General features: G+C 41.0%; 1 protein-coding gene across 4 annotated transcripts in view; it reads left to right on the forward strand.

Annotated features, from left to right (window-relative positions):
- znf217 (zinc finger protein 217) overlaps positions 1 to 24,912 on the forward strand; it is a 60,019-nt gene that overhangs the window by 29,841 nt on the left and 5,266 nt on the right. For 3 of the 4 annotated variants that reach the window (XM_033041567.1, XM_033041566.1, XM_033041569.1), the window contains exons 2-4: positions 4,710 to 6,568; positions 15,340 to 15,465; positions 18,159 to 19,889. In XM_033041567.1, coding sequence (XP_032897458.1) covers positions 4,807 to 6,568; positions 15,340 to 15,465; positions 18,159 to 19,889 — 3,619 coding nt within the window. In that variant the 5' untranslated portion in view covers positions 4,710 to 4,806. Of the gene's footprint in view, positions 1 to 1,298; positions 1,420 to 4,709; positions 6,569 to 15,339; positions 15,466 to 18,158; positions 19,890 to 24,912 lie in introns of those variants that run through there. The other variant, XM_033041568.1, reaches the window with a different exon arrangement.

A 24,912-nucleotide genomic window follows, 5' to 3' on the forward strand; every position in this document is an offset into this window, starting at 1 on the left:
AATAATAGTGGGGGTTGTTTTAAAGGACTATTGTAAATGTGGATGTTATTGTAGCAACATGCCTGCATAGGTTGTTTAGCTGAATGGCATTATTTGAGGAGAGAAAGAAAACTATTCAACCTAAAGTTTTGAATTGGAGTCCCAGGGACTTCTGTACTCCACTTCGTGAACCTTGTATTTCAGTAACTAATTAGGGTTAAAGATTTGTTATGTAAAGCTTTATGTGGCCAAGTGTGAAAATTTGACACCTAGAAAGAAGACTTTAAAATATTTTATCTTAAAATTATCATTGTGGCATTAGCATAACTTGAAGTTTTTAACTGGCACTTTTTTTAATTGTAAAAATTTTGTGTTTGTAAATAGTTTCAAACTTTTATTTGAGTATTCTCACTTTGTTCTTGTCCTTTTTGGTTTAAACTCCCATTTTGAATTTTATACCAGCAGAACCATTTGGTCTGTATTTATGACTTCCTGTAATAATCAGAAGTGGTTATAGTTTGGTCACAAAATTCCTGACCCACACATGCTGAGCAACACAAAGTGCATTGTACATTCAAACTACCACATTGTTCCTGCTGGTGTAGGTTCTTTTGAATAAGGGAATTCCAGATACCCAAGGTCTGCGAGTATTCATGCTGACAAATATTTGTCAACTTGTTGGACTTTGAATATGAATTGGCAGAGGAATCTGAGGATAGATAATCCCTCTGCGGTGTGATTGCACAATAGATCGTGGTTTTTGTAGAAAACATGCCCAGCAAGATATTGAATGTAGCCAAACAATGTATTAAAATGTTAGGTGTATGAATGTACTAAACCACTTAGTTAAGTACACAGATGCCCTTTAATCTTGAGTGACAGTGGTGAAGATGAAAGTTGCGTACTGTGATGAGAGTGGGTGGATTTGTTTTATTGAAGGCAATGTCATCAAAGTTGGAAGTTGAGAGTTCAGAGTTGCAAAAAAAATAAAACCTTTAGGATTTATACTGCTGTCATAGGCCGCATAAGGGTTTAATTTTCTGAAGTGGATACAGGTTGTACAAGCTTTGTTTTACACACAATCACTGAGCACATACAATAACAAGCAAACAGTTATGCCCAACACTGTCTGCATGAGTAAACTTAAATGCTTTTTGACTGTGAATAAATTTGTTTTCAGTACGTTAATTGTCTTTCCATTACAAATTTAGAAAATAATGCAATGTGGTCCATATACATTAAACGGTTGTATCATTTTTTTTTAAATGAGACTACTTTACTGCATCACATATGTTGACACTTCTGCTTTCCACACTCAGTGGGCTGAATCGAAGTGACTGATGACAGCCGCTCTCTAAGACACAGCAGCTGCCAGTTGTTCAGACCTCTTGGACTTGTGTACATGCTTAGCCCAATGGAGATGCTTGAACTGACCCAGAGGTTAGATCCCAATGCCCCTGACCTCTTGTTTTGCTGCTGGACTCTCCTTTTGATGCCCCCAGTGGAGCACTAAATGTGTGTATGTTCTCCGTACTTTCCAATTCCCCATTTCACTTTTTAGTGTTTAATTATGCACCAGTATTTTAAATAGTTTATTTGATTAGTTTTAATATCTTTTGATCAGTGAAATTATAAAAAAACCTTTGACAGTGGCTATCTGGATGCACTGGGATCTTTGCAATTGGTTGGCTGAAGCCTATCTACTGCTTAGAAATCGTTCCAACCGCATGGTGGCCTTGCCCCATTCCTAAATAGTCTTCCCAAGGATATTTGCACTGATAGGTTCCTTTTACATTTGTGCTTTGTTGTAGGGGCAGTGACTTTGACTATTTAACATTTTTTTTAAAGCCACATCATTACCCATTTCACTGTTTAAGAAGGAACTGCAGATGCTGGAAAATCGAAGGTAGGAAAAAGTGTTGGAAAAACTCAGCGGGTGAGGCAGCATCTATGGAGCGAAGGAAATTGGCAACGTTTTGGGTCGAAACCCGAGGGTTTCAACCTAAAACGTTGCCTATTTCCTTCCCTCCATAGATGCTGCCTCACCTGCTGAGTTTCTACAGCATTTTTGTCTACCATCCATTTCACTGTACTGGTTTAGAACTAAGATTATGGGAGGTATCAACACTGAAGATTGTGAGAGAGCTTACTTTTTTTGGGAGCACTTAATTATAGTGTCACCAAGTGGCAGTATTTGGAAATGCAGACGTAGGGTTTTGTTTTATTTTTTATTTTTTATTTTTGAACACGAGTTAGCCATTTTATTTTAAGACCATAACCACCACCCTTCCACACAAGGTCCTTTCTCTCTTCCAAATCTGCTACTCTAGACTCCATAACAGAAACATTTCTCTGTAAACTCTGGATGTGGCAATGATCTTGATTTTCATTTCCTACTTCCTACTGCAGCACTGTGACCTTGAATTTGCCCTTGTCAGCAGGTGTAACAACAAAATCAGGGATGATGTCCTTGTTGGTAATATGACCGTTGCCTTGTGGAGGTTGAATGGTTATTATAGTCCCTCTGGGGCATCAAGCTCTGCTTTCACATATTATTGCTGGACTCTACCTTGCAGATAAAATGTTTTAAAGGTTTTTCAACAATACAGGCACCTTACATTTTACGTATGTTTGATTTTGTGCATTTTTGAAATAACGCTCTTGTTCAATTAGTACAAAGACCTAATTTACATGCTAATTTAAGAAAAAGAACAGGCTCGTATTTATGCCTGTGTAAATATGTTTGATTTGTATGTTTTTGAATTGCACGCTGCATTTCAGGAGCGTTATCCCTGCATAAAACACAAGGTGTTTATACTTGCATGGGAAGGGTGTAGAGGGATCTAGGCCGAATGCAGGCGTGTGATTATTGTAGATGGGTATCATGGTTGGCGTTGATGAGGTGAGATGAATGGGTATGTCTCGATGGTTCACGAATTGGTTCTGAAGAATGGACTTGGTTGGAATTGTTTGTCTCATTTCTGCTAGCACTCATCCCCATGACTTCCCAAGTCTGCAATTCCATCACCCTTCAAATTCAATGAATTTCTTCCCGTGTATTTTCGTCATACCACCAGAAAACACATTGTCTCCTTTTCCTTTCATTATTACTTGGAGCATTCTTGATTACCCCACAAACCATGCTGTGCCACTTCCTCTTCCTCTGTTCAAGGCCCCAAACACTCCTCCCAAGTGAAGCAATAGTTAACTTGGGTGGAACTTAGCACAAGATCTCTTGCACTGTTGACTTGAGGAACAGCAACCACCTTATCTTTTCATTTACACCACATTTATTCTGAATTCAAATTAAGTTAGCAATTTTAGAATACGCCTACTACTTCCATTAACTACTCGCAACCTTTTTTCCTATTATCATTGTTGTGTTTAGTTTAGAGATACAACATGGAAACAGGCCCTTCGTCCCACCGAGTCTGCACTGACCAGTGATCCCCGCACATTAACACTATCCGACACACACGAGGGACAATTTACACTTGTACCAAGCCAATTAACCTACAAACCTGTACGTCTTTAGAATGTGGGAGGAAACCGAAAATCTCTGAGAAAACACACGCGGTCACGGGGAGAACGTACAAACTCCGTACAGACAGCACCTGTAGTCGGGATCAAACCCGGGTCTCTGGTGCTGCAAGCGCTGTACAGCAGCAACTGTACAACTGCGCCACAGTGCCGCACTCTAGCATAGGCATTGGTTTTAATACTTCTGCCATTCTACTCAATCGTGTCCTTTCTGCACTTCATTCTCCATTCCCCACAGTGCAAACTGCCCTCTCCCAATTGACTCCTTTCTTTCTTTGCATTGACCAATATATTGCCTATCAAAATTCTTCCGGTTCTAAAGGAGGGAATTTGACCCGAAAACATTTTTCTCTGCACGGATGCTGCTTAGTCAGCAAAGTTGAAACATTTGTTTTATTGAATAATTAAAAGCTGACGGAATGACCAAAGTAAACATGCACAACCTTTAGTGCCAGTCCGTCTGAAGAAGGGTCCCAACCCGAAATGTTGCATATCCATGTTCTCCAGAGATGCTGCCTGACCAGCTGAGTTACTCCAGCATTTTGCGTCCTTAAGTGCCAGTCAGCTTGTTTAGAAGTTGAAGTGAAAACCTATTGTGATGTGTTTAGTAATATTTCTACTGAAATTGAAATAAGGGCTTTTTATGGGGGGGGATGTTCGTGCACATTTAATATTTATCACCAGCTTCATGTCTACTGAGACTTTTGGGTAAAGTATTTGTGCAATGGGGGTGCAAAACAACTTGGACAATAACTTAAATGTTTTTTCTATTGCAAACCATTAAGATGCTGTTAAAGAGAAGTTGGGTTTAACTTGCATATGGACAGTTGGTGCTTTATAATTTCGATTGCAAAATCCAGTGAGCTCCAAAGAGGGAAAAAAAGAGTCAGTTAAACAGGTCTCCATTTCAGTAGAAGCCACTGGAGAAATGAATGTTTACCGAGTTCTGTGATGAGCTGTCCTCTGGTCTATAAAGAGCAACTTGATTCAGATTTTCTAATCTTTGTTCCCGACATTTATATCGCAGTGGAAAGCAATCCTATGTATGTGGAAAGTGTTACTGTTTTGATTATGGTTAGAAAAGTAGTTCCAATGTTTTTTTTAGTGCTAAAGCATAATTTTAAACCAGATGTTTGTGGACGAGCGACAATTTTGATTCCGTTTTTGAATGCTCTGTGTTCTGCTTTCAGCATTTGGAACTTCTACATCATTAAGTGCAAGGAAAGGGACAAGCCAGGTGCTCAAGCTTGAAATCGAAGCTCTAAGGCTTTGTATTGTCTCAATGTGATGAGAATACAATATCACGACGACCAAGAAAGAACATCTGAAGAAGAGCTTATGCCTTGGTTTACTGACCAGCCGCATGAATTTGTGGTAAAGCCCACAGAGAGCGTAATAATGAAAACATCTGGTGTCCAAGACGACGATGTAAACTCAACGCTCGATTTTTCGGATGCAAAAAATGTGTTTGAACACCACTGTTCAATTTGTGATCAATACTTTCCTTTTAGCAGTCTTTTGGCACAACACATGACCATGCACACAAATAAAAAGCGATTTAACTGTCCCTTCTGCAACCATAAAACTTCTCAAAAAGCCCATTTGAAAATTCACCTCCGAAAGCACAAACTAGACCATTTACAAGGAGAAAAAATGGGAAGGAATAAGGCCAACATGACACCCATAAATTTTGAAATCGCAAATACGGTGTCTGGTGGTATCGCGACTAATGAGACCGGTGTGACTGAGATTGATGTAAAACCGGTAAACGGTGTTACTTTGTCCCTTGAGAGCTTGGAAGGAAAGGTAGTCCAAGCTGAAGCGTGCCCACTTCTCCCGTGTATGTTCTGCAAAAAAAGCTTTCAACACTCAGATGATCTCCATCACCATGTGGTCATTCAGCACAAGCCTACACTCTGTGAGCCAGCAGTCCTTCGAGTAGAGGAAGGTTTGAGCCCCGTTGAAGAGGAGCATGACGCTGTAAGTTCTCCAGAACAGGAGGCAATGGATGAAAATGATGATGGTGAGCTTAGCTGCAAAGTTTGTGGCCTGTCCTGTGAGAGTGCTTTGAATCTGGAAACTCACATGAGGAAACACAAGGATTCCTTTACCTATGGCTGCAATGTATGTGGCCGGCGTTTTAAGGAGCCTTGGTTTCTAAAGAACCACATGAGGACACACTTGAGTAAAGCCAAGGGGAAATCGCAGCAGGATCCAGAAGGTCCTGCAACGATCAATAATGTTGCTATGCCAGAGCCAATTTTGGGAAACATTGCTTCTCCCTACAAAATGTGTATGGTGTGCGGATTTCTTTTCCCTAACAAAGACAGCTTAAAGGAACACAGCAAAGTTCACAACAAAGATTTGACGGAGAAGATGGACGATCCCTCCATAAATCCAGAACCCGCTCTGTCGCAGGATGGATTCCTACAGATGCTGAATTTGAGTCCTTTCCTGTCGCAAAATTGTAACAAATCTGCAAAGCTGGGGAAATGGATACCTGAGCTTGATCCCTTCAACACCTACCAAGCTTGGCAGCTGGCCACCAAAGGGAAAGTGGCAGTAGGTCGAGAGAATGTGAAAGATCCAGGGCTAATAGCAAACTCTGAGAATGAGGAGGAACCATCGGACAAAGAGGATTCCAGTGAACAATGGGTCATGGATAAATCCAATCAGGGTATGACCTTGGAGAATCCTGACAAGGCTAAAATGAAGCACAACGGCGTAGGGCAGAATGGGTCGCCTCCATTGGGAGAAGTGGATGTTGATCCCAAATTATCTCAGAACAAACTTAAACCAACCAACTGCACAGTATGTGGTAAGATATTCAGAACCTACCATCAGTTAGTGCTGCACTCCAGAGTACACAGGAAAGGCAGGAAAAGTGTGGAGAATCCACTACCAAGTTCAGTTGATGGTAGTGATCCTGGCACTCAGTCGATAGACTCTAACACAGGGGTGGAAGACCGCAGCCCAGGGACTGACAAGCCTGAGGAAGGCTCTGAAGAGGGCTCAGAAGATGGAGGACTAGGCGAAGGACCTTCATCAGGTAGGTGGCTATAAGTCCATTGAACATCTGTTTCATGCCATTTGTCACTGTGACAAACACTCTGTTCCTTTTGAGGAAAAAAAGATTGTTGGAGTAACTCAACCGGACAGGCAGCATAGGTGATGTTTCAGAAAGGGCCCCAACCTGAAACATAACCTGTCCATTTTTCCAGAGATACAACTCTATTTATCCCAGAGAGAAATTGGTCTGCCATCAGTCAAAATATACAGTTACAAGGCATTGTAACTGCCAGACCTGTTGAATTACTCCAGCACTTTGTCTTTTCATTTTGTAAATGGGGCATCTGTAGTTCCTTGTGTTTCGTATTTAAACTTGCAGTTATCAACCATTTGGTCTTTAGAATAGAATCTTTGTAGACATTTGCTGCTTTTTTTGATATTTTTATTGTATTTTTGATATTTCTATGGTCAAATAATTCATAGACTTTAATATAATCATTGAGGACACACTTAATACATAAGTGTCAAGTTGGGAAAAGTGGAAGTGCAATGGGATCTGGGGGTTCATCAGTCAATGAAAGTAAGCATGCAGGTACAGCAGGCAGTGAAGAAAGCGAATGGCATGTTGGCCTTCATAACAAGAGGAACTGAGTAAAGGAGCATAGAGGTCCTTCTGCAGTTGTACATGGCCCTAGTGATACCACACCTGGAGTATTGTGTGCAGTTTTGGTCTCCAAATCTGAGGAAGGACATTCTTGCTAGTGCAGCGTAGGTTCACAAGGTTAATTCCCAGAATGGCAGGACTACCATATGCTGAGAGAATGGAGCGGCTGGGCTTGTATACTGGAATTTAGAAGGATGAGAGGATATCTTATTGAAACGTATAAGATTATTAATGGTTTGGACACGCTAGAGGCAGGAAACATGTTCCCGATGTTGGGGGAGTCCAGAACCAGGGGCATAGTTTAAGAATAAGATTAAGCTATTTAGAACGGAGATGAGGAAACACTTTTTCACACAGAGTTGTGAGTCTTTGGAATTCTCTGCCTCAGAGGGCGGTGGAGGCCGGTTTTCTGGATACTTTCAAGTGAAAGCTAGATAGATCTCTTAAAGATAACGGAGTCGGGGGATATGGAGAGAAGGCAGGAAAGGGGTACTGATTGGGGATGATCAGCCATGATCACATTGAATGGCGGTGCTGGCTCGAAGGGCTGAATGGCCTACTCCTGCACCTATTGTCTATGTGGTGGATCTGTCTCTGGAAGATATTTGGTGCTGTTTGAGACCCACTGAGGCTGTTTGGGTGCAGATCATTAAAGTAAAAGAGACAAGACCATGGGCTCACGGGTTTGGGACGCTTTGGATGAGCGATGTGGATTGATAGAAAGGTTGAAGGTAAGTTCTAGAGGATGTAAGGCACTGAATTCAGAACAAGAAATCTTGTCTCAAGAGATTGGTGTTGGTTTATTATTTTTGCGTGTACTGAGATACAGTGAAAAATATTTTGTTTTGCATGCTATCCAGGCAAATACCATACGTGAGTGCATTCATTCAAGCCACACCCAAGCATGTACAAAGAGAAAAATACCAAAGTGCAGAATATAGAGTTATAGCAATATAGTGTTACATAAGGGTCCAAGGTCAACAGTGAGGCAGGTTGGAAGATAGGAACTACACCCTAGCTTGTGGGAGATCTGTTCTAATACCAATGGGGAAGAAGCTGTTCCTGTAATGTACTTTTGAGCTTTGTATCTTCTGCCTGATGGGAAAGGGGAGAAGGGGGATTGACTGCGGTCTAAGTGGTTCTTGACTATGTTGGCTGCCTTCCCAAGATCACTTATTTTGTGGTGATATGCATAACTAGGCATGGAATGTCACTTGAGGGGCTGCTGGGACTGCCCTGGCAAGGGTTTAATGAAGGCTGATGGGGCAGTGTTGTGCTCTCAGTGCATCAAGGGCGTCTTGGGAATGAGGCGGGTATCAATGAGTCAGTTGAGCATGAGATCAATAGGTGTGCAGTTCAACAGGAAAGATTGGATTGGGTGATGACTCTGTTCTTTGGGAAGGTGTTTGTGGGTGGGGTGGATGGAGGTGAATGAAGGAGAATGCACAAGTAGTTGTGCAAAAATATTCTAATTTTGTGCGCATCAGCAGCACCGAATATTAGATCTGGAGAGGAACAGTTTGTGATGGGAAGTGAAAATTAAAAAACCTGCACATACTGGAAATCTGAAATAAAAACAGAAAATGCTGGAACCTCTTAACAGGTCAGGTAACAGCTGTAGAAAGAGAAACTGGTCAGAGACTTTTTGTCAGAGCAGCTTAGCATGGTGAGTTTATATAATTTTATTGTAATGGGAAGCACTCGGTCAAATTTTGGACAAATCTATGAATTATTTGTAATTCTACAAAATACGTTTTTATAATGGTGTTCCTGGGGAGAAATCATTGTAAATAGTGTTATCACTGAAAATGGTGAAAATCATTTGTGATTACATTTCTAGGTCATGGTTTCTTTACAGAAATGTGCAATCTAATTATCTCAATTCAATACGAAAAATAGTTGGGGGGGTTAAACCACAGGTGGAGTTTTGTTTTGTTTTATATTTGTAAGGTCAGTTTTTAGGCTGCAAAAGTCTTTAAATTTCTGGTTGTTAGACTATCTTGTCTCTTTGTTGCAGGACCTGCTTTAGAGTATGTTGTCTTTCCTTTTAAGCAGCTTTTCTTTTGGACTTTTTTCTGTTGTGGGTTTCTAACCTTCAGCTAATCTTCATTATAATGATTAAATCAGCCTTACCGAGAGATCGTAGTCCATTGCAGATTTTAATTATTTTAATAGGCATTTTTTAAGCTTCTTTGCTTAAATCATCAAATTTGGCAAAGATACTAAGGAAAGGTGGTGGTGGGTGGTGGGTGGGTGGCAAAATCGTTTTATTACAGAACAGTTTAGAACATCAGTTGCAAACATTCTAACCACTTATGGAAGCATCTTAATTACAGCTGCTATTAATGGCACATCCTTTTTTTAAATTCATCAAAATAACACTAAACTATTGATGCCTATGAAATATGAGAATTACATGAAAGCACAGATAAAGGCTCTCGGGTGCTTTGAGCTTGTTCCAGATTTACCAGTTATCCAAGTCGGTAAAGTGTGTATTTTTCTTTGTTATCTCTGGAGATTTTTAGATGTTTGTACACCTTTTACAATGTCTTGGAGGAAAGGCACTGAATAAACACATTGTATAGCTAAGCCTGCAAGCAATGCAAAATGCCTTTGCCTCATGTTTTTAATCCCTTGCCAGTCAGTGAGACATTTTGTTTTGGAATTGAAATCGTGGTGAAAATTAGATACCTGTTTGATGAGGGACTAATGTGTAAGTTGTTGTGCATTGTGCGAAATTGTTCCTAGTTTTAAAACTTAAAAATTAATTGCTTTCGTGTGGTGGCATCGGTTGAATGTAATGTGATCACCTCTAATATCTATACCTCTTTAAAATGGCCTCAGTGACACAGAATGCCAAACAATACAACAGCATTTAACAAGACAATGATACCTTGTGCTGTTGGGTCATTACGTATGTTTTAAATGTAGAGGTCAAAAATACCTTGTTGATGTGCAGTGAATTGATTGAAATAAACATTGATCTAGAATTAGCTTGAACCTTCTAACCAATGATGGATAATATTGACCAACCCATCCCTCAGCCATTTTACTTCAGAGCCAAGATTCTGAAGGTAGTTGTTGATTATTGCAGCTGTTGGTAATGGTACAACTGCAGGATCTTGATAATGACTTTCCTTCATATTGTATCTTTAATGTAGGCGGAAAATTGGCAGAGGTAGTTCAGTTTATCAGCAAACAGTTTGCCAGCTGCATCATAACATATGAGGCGATATCAGCAGATAATTATGCCTATTTGAAAAGGGGGTCACGCTTTGTAAGAAAGAGTCGCAGGCTTTAGGAGTTTAGGCGAGAACTCCAGACTTCGCAACCATAACTGCCAACGGTGGAACATTTATATGTGGGGCCAGATACTGAGAAGCTCTGATCTGAATGTTTAGAGAGCTGGAGGCAATTACAGAGAATGTCCATGGTAAAAATTGGGGAAAAAACTAAGATGGACATTTTATGGTCAACGCTTACTTGAACTGAAGCTATGTGGATCAAAAATACTAATACTGACTGATGAATGTCACGATGCAAGTTGCAACATGGCCAGCAATGTTGGTTTGGGGTTGTCAGGACCTCCATGTACAAGGAAGACTGGCAAGGGCTGTATTAAAATGGCAACTTAAATGTAATGAAAGGTACTCAGAGAGTGGTAGCTGTGTGGAATGAGCTTCCAGTGAAGGTGGTGGAGGCAGGTTCGTTTTTATCATTTAAAAATAAATTGGATAGTTATATGGATGGGAAAGGAATGGAGGGTTATGGTCTGAGCGCAGGTATATGGGACTAGGGGAGATTATGTGTTCGGCACGGACTAGAGGGGTCGAGATGGCCTGTTTCCGTGCTGTAATTGTTATATGGTTATATGGTAAGCATGAGGGTTTCTGTGGACATTGAGCAAGCCAGGGCCAGTATCAGAGGAGAGAATAGCTGGCGTTGATTATAGTATGAGAATAGATTTCGGAAACCTGATTCTAGGTCAGATGCGACTTGAGATTTGTGAGCATTACCTTTTCGGTTTCACAGGGTTTTGATTGAGAGAGATGGTCGGTAAGGAACTGACTTTGTGAAAATGATTGGAATGTTGGTTTGAATCTTACCAATATTTGGAGGAAATGTGTGCTCTCCCCTGATGGGGCAAGCTCTCTGGAGAATTTGGTGATTATGGCAGTGTTGAGAGGAGATACTAAGGTACAACTGGGTGTTCCCCTTCTTCCCGGTTTTGATCTTTTCAGTTTAATCTTTTCAATCTACCAGTGGACATGAGTGGTAAGAAAGCAAGCTTAGGTGAAGCCATTGCAGGTGGCTTAATGGCATTGGCAAGAGAGATGAGTGCCAACTGAATACAATCCAAACTAGCTAGATAACACCAATGCCAAAGGCTGCAGAAAGCCATGAAAAACAAATGAGACAGAGTAAATTGCCTTGGGCTGACTCAAAACACTGATTGGATCAAACATGAAGCTCTAGTAAGTTGAACATGAAGATGTAGTGGCGTGGACCCTGCTCTGTTTATTCCTTCCGTTATAATCATATATTATACTAGTTATATTTTGATAATTTCAAAATTATTTTTACTTTGTCCTGTCATTGAAAACGTTGATGAGTCCCTTTCCATTTAAACTTGCAATTTTTATGGGAACACAGAAGGAACGCTAAAAAATAAGGTGTATTATCAGATTTAAAAACTTTAAATGATTTTGGAATTCCAGTATATATATAATTTCTTAAATTAGTGCATAAGGTCAAGGCAATTTGCCATGATAAATGTAAAATTTAGACCGACTCTTATTCTAATATTCAATTCAATAACCCAATTTTCTTTCCAAATAATTTTAAGATTATGGTGCAATTGCACCATCTAGTGCTCAGCCACTTGTATTACAGTAAAAGCATTTCTAATTTACCAAACTCCTAATTCAACCAGAATAAAATGGCCTTCAACTGGTTGTGTCTCCGTGAGGCTTGTTACTGGGGAAAATTGGGAAGCACTGTTGCAGGGCTATCCTGATATTTCCATGCAGCAGATTATTTATTTTAATGGGAACTTAAAATTTGTCATTTGCACAATTGAAAATGTGCCTTTTACACTCCTTGAATTTGCAATCATTTAGTAATGGACACTAACCAGACAGAGAGACGCACACACACACACACACACACACACACACACACACACACACACACACACACACACACACACACACACACACACACACCTTTTAGTATTATAGAGATGTGTGGGGCAATTGTTTGTTTTTTACACGGTGGTGGGGATGGATGTGATAGTGACATTTAAGAGCTATTAGATTAGATGGGTGTTAGGAATGGAATGATATCGATTATGTAAAAACAGATGAGATCAGTTTGTCCTGGCACCATGTTCAGCTTGAGTGTGTGTTTCAAGCTTACAATTTTTACCACATTTCTTGGTAAAAATATGGTTTCTATAGAACATTAATTGTCATAAATAACACTGCAGACCTTATTGATAATGGCTTAAACAATTAAACTTCTAGTTTTGACATTAATCGGGTGATAAGTTGGGGGAAATCATCAGTACTGCGCACAGATCTACCTAGTGGCCACATAGTGTGACTACATCATGGATAGCACAAAATGAATGCTCTATCTTTTTTGGGGATGATTGTTTGTATCTCTGGCAACACTGATGTATTATCGCTCAGTGCCAGAGGCTATAAGTGGACTTTTCCCTGTAATTAAAAATGTGAAATGCTAAACCACATGTATACAATTCTTAATTTAATGGCAACTGCCTTTGTTTGCTGCCTTAATGTAGCTGCAACTCGTCCACCACCTACACCATTATAATAGTTAAAGCCTGACTTTTTAAGCAACATTGCCACCGTGTTTTGCCCGTGGGGATTGATGGATAACATATAGCTGCAAACTTCCTGCCTTTACAAAGAACATCTTGCAAAGAACATTAACCCTGTGGATGCTCAGAGTTTCAAATCTGGGATTAGCCTGTTCAGTTCACTGCTGCATTGCACTTTTTTCCCCCTGCAGTTTCATTGTAACTCTTTGAATTAAATCACAATTTAAGTGATATTGCCTAACAGGGATATTTACAATTGGCATTAGCTAAGCACAGAAGTTGCTCAATGCATGATTGGTTTTACTGCCATGTTGGCCAGATGTAAAGGATCTAATTAATCAATTGGATTATTTTTTTCCTTGTGCTCTTACCAAGTTAAATTAATGTGAATTATGGACCACAGTTGGACAATCTATACATAACTAAAATTCTGATCTTGTTATCTTCCGGTTTGGTGGTCATTCTATTTGCGCAAAATGGTACGCGATAGCGCTACTATTTTTCTTCAGCTTACCGTTCTCCTATGCTGCGATTGCACCAAGTTTCGTTCCGATCGGTGGAAGCTGGTAAGAGTTATCGAGGTTTAAAAATCTTAAAAACTGCGCGTGCGCAGATCGATTGGCTCTCCTGCCATTCAGTGTCAGGCGGATTGGTCCCTTCTGCTGTCACTCCGCTTCCTGTGCCATCGCATCTTTACTGCAGTTGCGGGAGGCTCTGGATGGCCGGCGGAGGTCTCCAACTGGACACAATTTTCGGAGGGACCGGAAACGACCCGACCCGACCCCAGCCCAGCCAGCGCGGAGTCAGAGATGGCGCTGATGTCGCCAACGGAAAGCAGAGACTCTCATCCTGGTGGAGGAGAACGACCAGCGACCGCTGTGAGGCCTCATCACATCCCAAACCCCTTCCCCTCTGGTCCCCCCCCATGGCTCTTCCCCCATCTTTTCTCCGAGCTCTTCCCCTTCCCCCCCACCTCACCCTTCCGCCCCCCACCTCACCCTTCCCCCCCCCACCTCACCCTTTCCCCCCCCCACCTCACCCTTCCCCCCCCACCTCACCCTTCCCCCCCACCTCACCCTTCCCCCCCACCTCACCCTTCCCCCCCCCCACCTCACCCTTCCCCCCCACCACACCCTTCCCCCCGCGCCCTCACCCACAACCCCAGCGCCCCCACACCCCTCCACAACCCCCACACCCCTCTCCTCCACAATCCATCTCCACCACACACCACTCCCACCCCACACACACCCCTCCCCCAAACCACCACGTCCCACTTCCTCTCTCCCCCCACATCCTTCCTCCTCTTCCACCCCTCCCGCCCACATACACACTTCCCCCACCCCCCCCACCACACACCCCCCGTGGTGACTGGGACCCAACGGGTCCCACTTAGCCTAGTGGTAAATACATTTCTTGAGATGGAAATGCTCATGTGTGCTGCACACCTGATTAGGGAACTTTTGTAATCGGATGAATATTTCAGTTGGTGATTCAGGCGTTGATTTATGATTGCACAGTGTTGTGCACTGCATACATTGTATAGGTGTGCTTGCGAGCACCAAGGTTGCTGGTCATTGCTTTCGTTGTCGGGTAAGGTACAAGAAATAAAAGAGAGCCAGGCTTGATCTGGGCGCAGATTTGTGATGGGAGATGGTTAACTCAAAGGCCTCTGGAGTTTTATAGCCTAGCATCCATTCATTTTTATACAGTTGCAAACGCATTGTATAGAGCGGCTATCACTTATTCCAAGATTAAGGATAGCGCAGTTTTACAACAGGTAATGTTGTTGCCTCAATTCTCCAGTGACCAAGTTTGATCCTGACATCCACTGCTGGCTATGTGGAGTCTTTACATTCACCATGTGATAGTGTGGGTTTCCTCAAAGTGGTTGGTTTTCTCTCACATCTTAAAGTAGTACATGTTGGTGTGTTAGTGGAATGTTGTAAAGTATCCCCAGTGTGGCTGGGCTGGGTAGGAGAATTGGGAGGGCGATGGGAGTATAAGCATATGAAATAATATAAGATTCAAGGAAACCAGCAGAGAATTCCAGTTGTGTAGATTCAGTGGGCTGAATGGTCTTAATTTTGTACAGATATAGAATTTAAAACATTTTACAGTCCATCTTCAATATTTTCATGATCCATTTAATCGTGTCACTCTTAAATGTACTTTATAAACATTTTTGTTGTAGATAAAATGTGTATTGTCTCATTCTCTTGGATTAAGATAAAGTTGCCAGATATATGGATGGGATGATTTGGGAGGAGTGATGGATGATTAAGTAGCTTTTTTTACTTCCCAGATCGTAGCGAGGATGGCTCAGAACGAGGAAGAAGCAGAGAGTCTGGCTCATCTGGTGAATGCAGTTACTGTGGAAAGTCTTTCCGCTCAAACTATTACCTTAATATTCATCTCAGGATTCACACAGGTATGTCTGCAGTTTCTTTGTGAAATAGTTGCATTGTTGTTTGCAATAGTTGCAAAGCTACAAAGGAACGTTGGGTTGAGCATGGTGGGTCGAAACCTACAAACATATATAATTTACTCAAGTATATTAAAGGGGAAGCCATTACAGTCGGATCCCCTTTGTCACTCTACCACTAACAGTTGCCCAGTTTTGCCGAAGATAGTCACAAAAAGCTGGAGCAACTCAGTGGCTCAGACAGCATCTCTGGAGAAAAGGAAAAGGCGACATTTTGGGTCGAGACCCTTTCCTTCCTGTTTTTTATTTGTTCACTGCAGCATAAAGAGGAATATTGAAACATGTTGAGTATCTGTAACCACAAGCACTGGGTTTACTGTTATGTTGAGCTAAAGGCCTAATGAGCAAAATCGGTTTTAGTTTACATTATTTTAAAGCAGTGCGGTCATTCTTAATGTAGATGGTGATCCATTTTATTCTCATACTATCGGTTAACCCATCTTTCTGTAATCCTATTTCACATCTCCTGCTTTCCTATTAACAATTGAATAATAAACCTTTCTCAAAGCTGCTTAATTTTGAACTAATGTTCTCTAGTCTTGTGCAGGACCTCCATCCTGCCTTTCATTTGTATTCATTTTAAAGTAATTGTTCATATATTATATTTTATTATAATAAAAGAGAGTGCCGAAACAGGCCCACTGATTCCGCACCGACCAGCAATCCTCACAGATTAACACTATCCTGCATACAATAGGGACAATTTACATTTATACCAAGCCAATTAACCTACAAACCTCAGGTACACAAAATTGCTGGGGAAACTCAGCGGGTTCAGCAGCATCTATGGAGCGAAGGAAATAGGCGACGTTTCGGGCCGAAACCCTTGAAGGGTTTCGGCCCGAAACGTCGCCTATTTCCTTCGCTCCATAGATGCTGCTGCACCCGCTGAGTTTCCCCAGCAATTTTGTGTACCTTCGATATTCCAGCATCTGCAGTTCCTTTTTGAACACAACCTACAAACCTCTATGTCTTTGGAGTGTGATGTGAGAGGAAACCAAAAGTTCTCGGAGAAAACCCACGCAGGTCACGGGGCGAATGTACAAACTCCATACAAACAAGCATCTGTCCAAGACCAGTCAGGATCGAGCTCGGGTCTCTGACTCTACCGCTGCGCCACCGTGCTGCCCCATAACTCAAGTATTTCTTGTTGACCATTGAAAGCCTTGGGTATGGTCACTCATGAACCTCTTTCCAAAAAAATCCATATTCTTATTCTGATGTTTTAACCCAGAATTACGTGCCATGCTCCTTAATTGGGTGTTCAATTTGAATAGAACTTACTTGAGTTGCCTTGTGCATCCAAGTAGACTTTGCCTTATTACTGCCCCTATGCTTTCAGTGTATTATCCATCAAGCAATCTTCTGTTCTAACCTTTGCACTTGACCAGTACAATCACCAAAAAACCCTTTGTGCTATGCATACTTATTGCAACATACCAGTAATTGAATACTCTCCCATTCGTTAAATTAAAATCCATCAGACTACTCCAAACCTTTCCACTTAAATGGGCCATATCTACATGACAATAAGCAAGGGTTTATTAACTTCTGGTAGTAGCTGATTAGCAGCGTGTTATACTCCAAGCCTATTTAGTTATCAACCCGCCTCTTCCTTCTATTGCCAACTTTCCCTGTTGGCTTTATGTCTCAGTATTCAATTTCATACCTTAATTCAAATATTTCCTTCGATAGAATTTTCCCCATCACTCATCCTCTGAAGGATTTCATGATCATAGTCATACAGCGTGAAAACAGGCCCTTCTGCCCAATTTGCCACACTGACCAACGTGCCCCATCTACATTAGTCCTACCTACCTGCCTGTGTTTAGCCCATATCCCTTTTAAAATGTGATAGTACCGACCTCAACTCCCCCCTGGCAGCTCATTCCATATATCTGCCTCCCTCTGTTAAAACAAAAAGCCCTTTGGGTTCTTATTCAATCTTTCCCCCTCACCATAAACCTATGTCCTCTGTGAAATTTCATGAATGATGTAAACAAGTGATATACTTTACTTTAGAGATACAGTGCAGAAACAGCTCCTGCACCGACCAGCGATTTCCCCCACACTAGCATTATCCTGCACACTAGGGACAATTTACAATTTTACCGAAGCCAATTAACGTACAAACTTGTACATCTTTGGAATATGGGAGGAAACCGGAGCACCCGGAGAAAACCCATGCAGTCACGGGGAGAACGTACAAATAACACGTACTTGGCGCTGTAAGGCATCAACTCTACTACTACGCCACCGTGCCACCCCAAATCCTTTCAAAATAATGGATATGTAGAGTTGGGGTTACAAATCACATTGACTGATGGAACATGCTTGCAAGCCTAAATATCCTGTACCTTTTTGTTTATTGTCATGAGTACAGAGGTACAGTGCGAAGCTATAGTTGCGTGCTAGCCAGTCAGCGGAAAGACAATAAATGATTACAATCAAGCCATCCAGAGTGTACAAATACATGATAAAGGGAATAATGCTTAGTGCAAGGTAAAGTCCGATCAAAGATAGTCCGAGGGTCTCAAATGAAGTAGAGAGTAGCTCTGGACTGCTCTCTTGTTGTTGGTAGGATGGTTTAAAATTAGTAAAATATTAAAAATGAGTAAATTATGTATTTATTGTTTCAGGTGAAAAACCCCATCGATGCCCCCTCTGTGACTATGCTGCAGCTCAGAAAACCTCACTTAAGTATCACTTGGAACGGCATCATAAGGGTGAGCAGAAAAGGACTGAAGAAAAGAATGATCCTCTGAAGAATTCATTGACATCTCCAAAATTGGAAGTAGCACCAAAAGAAAATGATGAATCTGTTCAGGAATCTCTTCAAGACTCCAAGAGGTTCTTTACAGATTCTTTGGGCGGTGCCAAAGATTTAGATGCGAACATTCCTCGGGGGAATCAGAAAAGGATGATTTCGTCTACTAGTCCAATTTTTCAAAATGCCGAGTTTTCAAATACAAGTAGAGAATTCCCGGACCTGAAGATCCATCACGGTCGACGAATCTTCTGCAGTGCACTGTTGCCAATGTCGCCAATGTCTCACGCTGAGAAATTAATGGATGAAAAGTTGATAGTTGAGTTACAGAGATGTAACTCTGATGCAAAGGCTATTATCGAACTTGACGATTCCAATGTTCTGGAGGAAAGCTCAATGGAGGAACTTGCAGAAAACTATACACAACAGAACAATGCTAGAAGTATGAAGGTGGAACCCATTCCTATAAATGACCAATGTTATATTAGTACTAGACGTAACAGGGAGGACTACTGTGATAAATATGAATTCAGTTTATTGGAAAAGCCTTTGAATCTTTGTACCACAATATATCGGCAAAGCCTGTGCAGCGCTGGTAGTCCTCAGGGAAATGTATCTACCTCATTTTCCAAGAGTGCCTTACTGAGCAATGTGTGCCCATTTTGTACCTACAGAACTTTGTACCCAGAGGTCTTAGTGATGCACCAAAGGTTGGTACACAAATATATTCCTGAACCGAGTTCGATAAATGGATTTCGAAATGCTTTTCATAGTGGGTCACTTAAAAGCAGACGCACTGGATGCCCTCCTGCACTATTAGGTCAAGATGTTTCTTCTTTGCTTGCCACCAAAGAAATGAGCAAAAGGTTTTCTCGTCGGACCAAGTCGCCATTACCAGCAGCTCCAACCGATGCTTCTGACTTGCTACCTGGAAAGGCAAAATTATCATCTTCCTCACACCAGTCCCTGTGCAATAATCTCCTTCCCTCTGCAGCAGAAGCTAGATCTTCCAGTGACTTTAATGCCTTCAAGATGACCCAGAGTCCTAACATGCAACTTGAAAGCTATGGATCTATACATTCTGAAACAAGGCAGATGCCAGAGATGGTGCAACAAGCAGAAAGGAATGGTTTTTCAGAAGCTGGTACCAGTAAGAGAAATGTGTCTGAAAAGTCTGGTACTAAATTGGACTATGAATCTGAAGGACCCAGGGGACATTTGTTTAGATATGATGGTCATTGGGCTCCCAATGTTAGCAAAATGTGTCTTACTAATATATCTGAGAATCAGGGAGGTTTGGACTCACATGAGCCTACAGCTAAAAGAATGAAAATAAATAGTCCTTTAAGAAATGATCAGCTTTCATTTGGAATAAGGAGGAGTGTTCAAGGAAGAAATATAAAATTATCTCAGGAGATGTCCCCTCTTCAGGCAAGAAGCACAGGGATATCGGCTAAGCCAGGATCAGCCTTGGATTCAAATGGAATTGATTCTCGTTGGAATGTATTGAAAATTTTGAATTCCTACAACCCACAAGATCTCGCTTCACTGTACAGCACGTGTGGACCCAGTAACAGTAGAGATACTAATATTGCTCAAGAAGGTAAGATTGATTTGTTAAATTTTACCTCAGACACTTTAAATCAACATTGTATGAAGGTATTTTAAATGGTTTCCGAAGGCTGAATGTTGAGAATTCTAAATAGGAATCGAATGGAGATTTAATTCCGGGGAACCAAAAGTAGTTAATGTTGCTTAAAATGGCCATTCTGGTCATTCAACGCCGTCCCAGGGGTCTGATTTTATTTTCATGCAAGGTGCCACAGACTAAAGCAGTGTTATTTCTAATTTTGCTGTCTTTTTCATTGTAATCCCACCTGCCCTCACATAGTTTCCAGAAGCCAAGTACAAGTACGACGCACTGCTGCACCCGCTGAGTTTCTCCAGCATTTTTGTGTACCTACAAGTACGACAAACTAGTTTGGCTTTCAAATGACTCTAGTGTTTCAGTCATCAACTATACACTGGCCACTTTTTATTTGTTTATTCTGTTTGAGGGATTTGTAAAATATCACTACCATTATTCGTATGGACAAACATTAAGCAAGAGATGTGTTTTATTGTCATATGTCCCAGATAGAACAATGACATTCTTGCAGCAGCACAACAGAATATATAAACATAGTACACTGTAAACAGTATAATAAATGAGAAAGTTCTGTGTGTGTGTGTATATATATACACGCATACACGCACATTTTCACACACGCACACGCATATCTACGTAGTTCAGAGCTTATTGGAGGTTGTAATGTTTAATAGCCCGATGGCTGAAGGGAAGAAGCTGTTCTTGAACCTGGACGTTACAGTTTTCAGGCTCCTGTACCTTCTTCCCGGTGACGGGTGAAATGAGTGTGTGGCCAGGGTGGCGAATACCCAGGGAGCAGAACGTATACGTAAAACAAATCAGTGTTTACACGGCCTGAACGACTGACAACGCCATCTGCTTTCCGCCAACAACATCTTCATGATTGCCTCTGTACTTGTCCACAAACTGCTGATCTTTAGTTGTGCTGAAGTCAATTATTGACTTGCAAATGTGATGGGTTAAATGAAGATTCATATTAAATCTGCAACATCAATCTTCCGATTAAATGTGTGGCATTTCTTTATTGGAGGGCTGGATATTGGTAAGATGCAAGTCTGAGGACTAATCACTGCTAAATCTTTTAACAGCATTCCCACTAGAAATAATATTGAATGAGAGGTCTCACGGATCCAACTTTCAGTTTGCACTTGCTAACGTAGGCAGTAGGAAATGCTACACGTCTTCAAGCCCAAAGTATCCTAAAGCACTTTGAATTACAAGCAGGCCTTGTTGGGCTGTGACAGAATTCTCCCGGCTGAGTATTGTGTTGGATGAAAGATCAGAAGTGACATGGGAAATGCATTACACTCAGCAAACTTGATTAGCCCATGATGTTTCCAACTACTACTTGTTCATCAGGCTGATTTTTTTTTTGTTGCCCAGAGGAGACAGGGAAGTTCTGGTGCCACTCATTTCCTGTTATTTTTGCATCAGTTGCCCCGATCAAGGTGGCGACTTTCCATCTTGCCTGACTTGCTGGTTGATGTCTGAAAAATAAAGCCAGCTGCTCGGAAAGGATCATGTCTGACAAGACTATGATGCTACTATAGAGATTTATCAAGCTTGTGGCTTTTAATTTAATGCAATTTATTCATACTTGCTGCCGTGCACTTTGCAGGGATTGTCAGCACTGGTGACAATGAAGGCTGTCAAATAGTCATAGGAGCCAGAGAAAGGCCCTGGCAGATCAGAAATGCTAATGACATCTTCCTGTCCTGAATTTTAACATGATCATTTTCCCCTGCTGTTTTCTGGTCATAATGCAACTTGGGACACATATAGGGCATTGAGATTTGTCAGCAGAGGGTATGGAAAAAACTGATTATTTTTGCAAAGCAACTGTTCACATTTTCCAGCCAATTATTTGGTATACTTTAAGGATGCAATTGGTTGGATGTGGCTCTGTTTATTATGTACAGTGTTTCAGCTTTAGAAGATAGAATCGGTATGCCATTTGTATAACGTCAGAAAGTCTTCATTCTGAAAACATTGTTTGTATTTAAAAGCCTGTGTAGTAATTGGGAGCCTTTGGACAGCCACTATTCCCTGAAAAGAAAAGCATATTTGATTTCAGCTGTTGTGCTGGGAAAAGGTGGGGCTAGTTGTTGAAATAAATGTCCCTTTTCATACAATGAGGTAATGGCTGGTTTAACTGCTTATATTCAATAATTTGATATTTTGCAAGATTCATGCCCATTTCCAAAAGTTCAGGGCTTTTCAAAAGAACATCAGTGTTTCAGAAGAAGGTATTTTAATCTGTCCCCTGGTCAGTAAAAAGAGCATTAATTTTGTGTCTATCACGATTGCAATGATCAATGCTGCCACTAACTATTGTGGCTATGTTGAAGCCAGACACTCCTCCATTATACTGTTCTAAGGCTCTTGAAGCTTTATGACATATCAAAAATTACCATTTGGGAAAAGTACAGTGCCCTCCATAATGTTTGGGACAGACTCTTTATTTATTTGCCTCTGTACTCCAATTTGAGATTTGTAATAGAAAAAAATCACATGTGGCTAAAGTGCACATTGTCAGATTTTATTAAAGGGTATTTTTATACATTTTGGTTACACCATGTAGAAATTACAGCTGTGCTTATACATAGTCCCCCCATTTCAGGGAACCATATCTTCACAGGCATTTGTAATTGCTTGTGTGCGGATAATTGCCTCCTTAATGCAGGTATTAGAGTCTCTCATCACCCAAGTCTATCCATCAGCTTTGGAAACTTTTATTGCTGTTTATCAACATGAGGACCAAAGTTGTGCCAATGAAAGTCAAAGTAGCCATAGTAAATGTCAATGGGATGCTTGAAGGAAGCACTAACTAATTCCACTTTTGCCACTCTCTTGAGAGTGACCAATCCAATGTGAATTAGGCGAGCCCATTTTCTTGGTGAAAAAAATACAATGTTATAATTTACAATTTTATGCTCGCTCCCATATATCTAAAAGATTAAATATAACTTTGGCAAGAACTGTATACCTTGGAATGGAGCTGGCATGATTGTGACAGCTATCCGCAAAGGTTTTAAATGCCAGCAAAGTTATTTATCAGTTAATTGGGTAACTTAAGTTAAAATAAGTTTGCCGTAGATTCAGTCGGTATCTGACCTTGGTCTTAATTTTACGTACATTCATACAAAGAGTCGTCTCCATGTGCCGTACAAAAGCAAATGTAATTTGCATTCCAATTTGAGTTTTATGGAAAAGGCAGTGTCGGAGAAGATTGGCTTGGTGCCCGAAGGAAGGGTTGGTAGGTTGTTTTCTAACAACTCTGCGGGAAGTGCATGTGGGTTCTGCTTGGTTGAGGGCCTAATGGGCCTATATGGTCAAGTATCCAGATGCTCCTGTGGTCTAAACGCTGGTCAGAGTTAATATGATTAATGGCCCCTTGAAAATTTAATTGCTCTTCCATATCTTTGCATGCAAATGGCTTGACCATCAAACCTGGGAGTTAAATTCATTAAGGTCTAAGCATTATTTTCATTCTTTTGAATATTGTAATGGTGCATTGTACCACACGTTGTTTGCTTTTGGCTTAAATCTATGTATTGAATGTTTACTAATTCACAAAGACATAAGGGTTTCCTGACAAAGATTGATCTTAAATTAGTGCTATTTGCCCTCTGGAGATGACACGAAAGTAATTTATTTTAACCTCCTGGGTAGTTGATATTATTCTCATTGAGGATAGATACAAAAAGCTGGAGTAACTCAGCGGGTCAGACAGCATCTCTGGAGAAAAGGAATGGGTGTTTCGGTTTGAGACCCTTCTTCAGACCCTTTTGTGCCTTAACCGGAAATGCTGAGTTACTCCAACTTTTGTGTCTATATTCAGTTTGAGCCAGCATCTACAGTTCCTTCCTACACGCAATTCTCATTGAGGTCAGCTACTTCCACCCGTGCCTTCACATTGAATCTGGAGCCATAGTGTGATTTATAGGTTGGGTGCAGATAATGTGGTGAATGACCGAATAGTGAAAGGCTTGGATAGAGTGGATGTGGAGGGGATGTTTCTACTAGTGGGGGTGTCTAGGACCAGATGTCATAGCCTCAGAATAAAAGAGCGTTCCCTTAGGAAGGAGATGAGGAGGAATTTCTTAGTCGGAGGGTGATGAATCGGTGGAATTAATTACAACAGAAGACTGGAGGCCACGTCAATAGATATTTTTAAGGCAGAGCTTGATAGATTCTTGATTAGTACGGGTGTCGGGTTTTGGGGAGAAGGCAGGAGAATGGGTTGAGAGGGAGAGATAAATTAGCCATGATTGAATGGCAGAGTAGACTTGATTGGCCAAATGGCCTAATTCAGCTCTTATCACTTATGAACCAGTTGTTTATCTTGCTCTATTTTTGTTTAAACTGTCAATAGACGAGTAAGCGTATTAAAAATGAATGAAAACAATATTTTAATGCTGATATATCAAGAATAGTGTTTTGTGGACACTCTCCTCTTTTGAAAAGGTAACCTAGATTGTTACTCAATTTAATTCAAAATGTCTTAAAGTGTTCCTTTGTTTTATTTTTGGAGAATTGGATTTGCATAAAATCCTTGTCTTTTAATAAGTGTAACGTGGGCATATATTGAAATCTAGGGTCTTGTATTCTAAGTAATCTTAGAATATAAGCATTCTCCACTTTTTTTTTAGTTAGATGGGAAAAGGAAAAGAACCAGATTCAAATAGCATGTTAATCTTTGGTCAGTTGTATCGGTAACTTGACATTTATCGTCTCAAGGTAGACACAAAATGCTGGAGTAACTCAGCGGGACAGGCAACATCTCTGGAGAGAAGGAATGTGTGACATTTCAGGTCGAGACCCTTCTTCAGACTCTACCCGAAACGTCACTCATTCCTTCTCTCCAGAGATGCTGCCTGTCCCGCTGAGTTACTCCAGCTTTTTGTGTCTACCAATTTAAACTAGCATCTGCAGTTTTTTCCTACACATTTATCATCTCAAAGTGTGTGCGATGGCC

The sequence above is a fragment of the Amblyraja radiata genome, chromosome 23, assembly GCF_010909765.2.
Source record: "Amblyraja radiata isolate CabotCenter1 chromosome 23, sAmbRad1.1.pri, whole genome shotgun sequence".
NCBI classification, from domain to species: Eukaryota; Metazoa; Chordata; class Chondrichthyes; order Rajiformes; family Rajidae; genus Amblyraja; species Amblyraja radiata.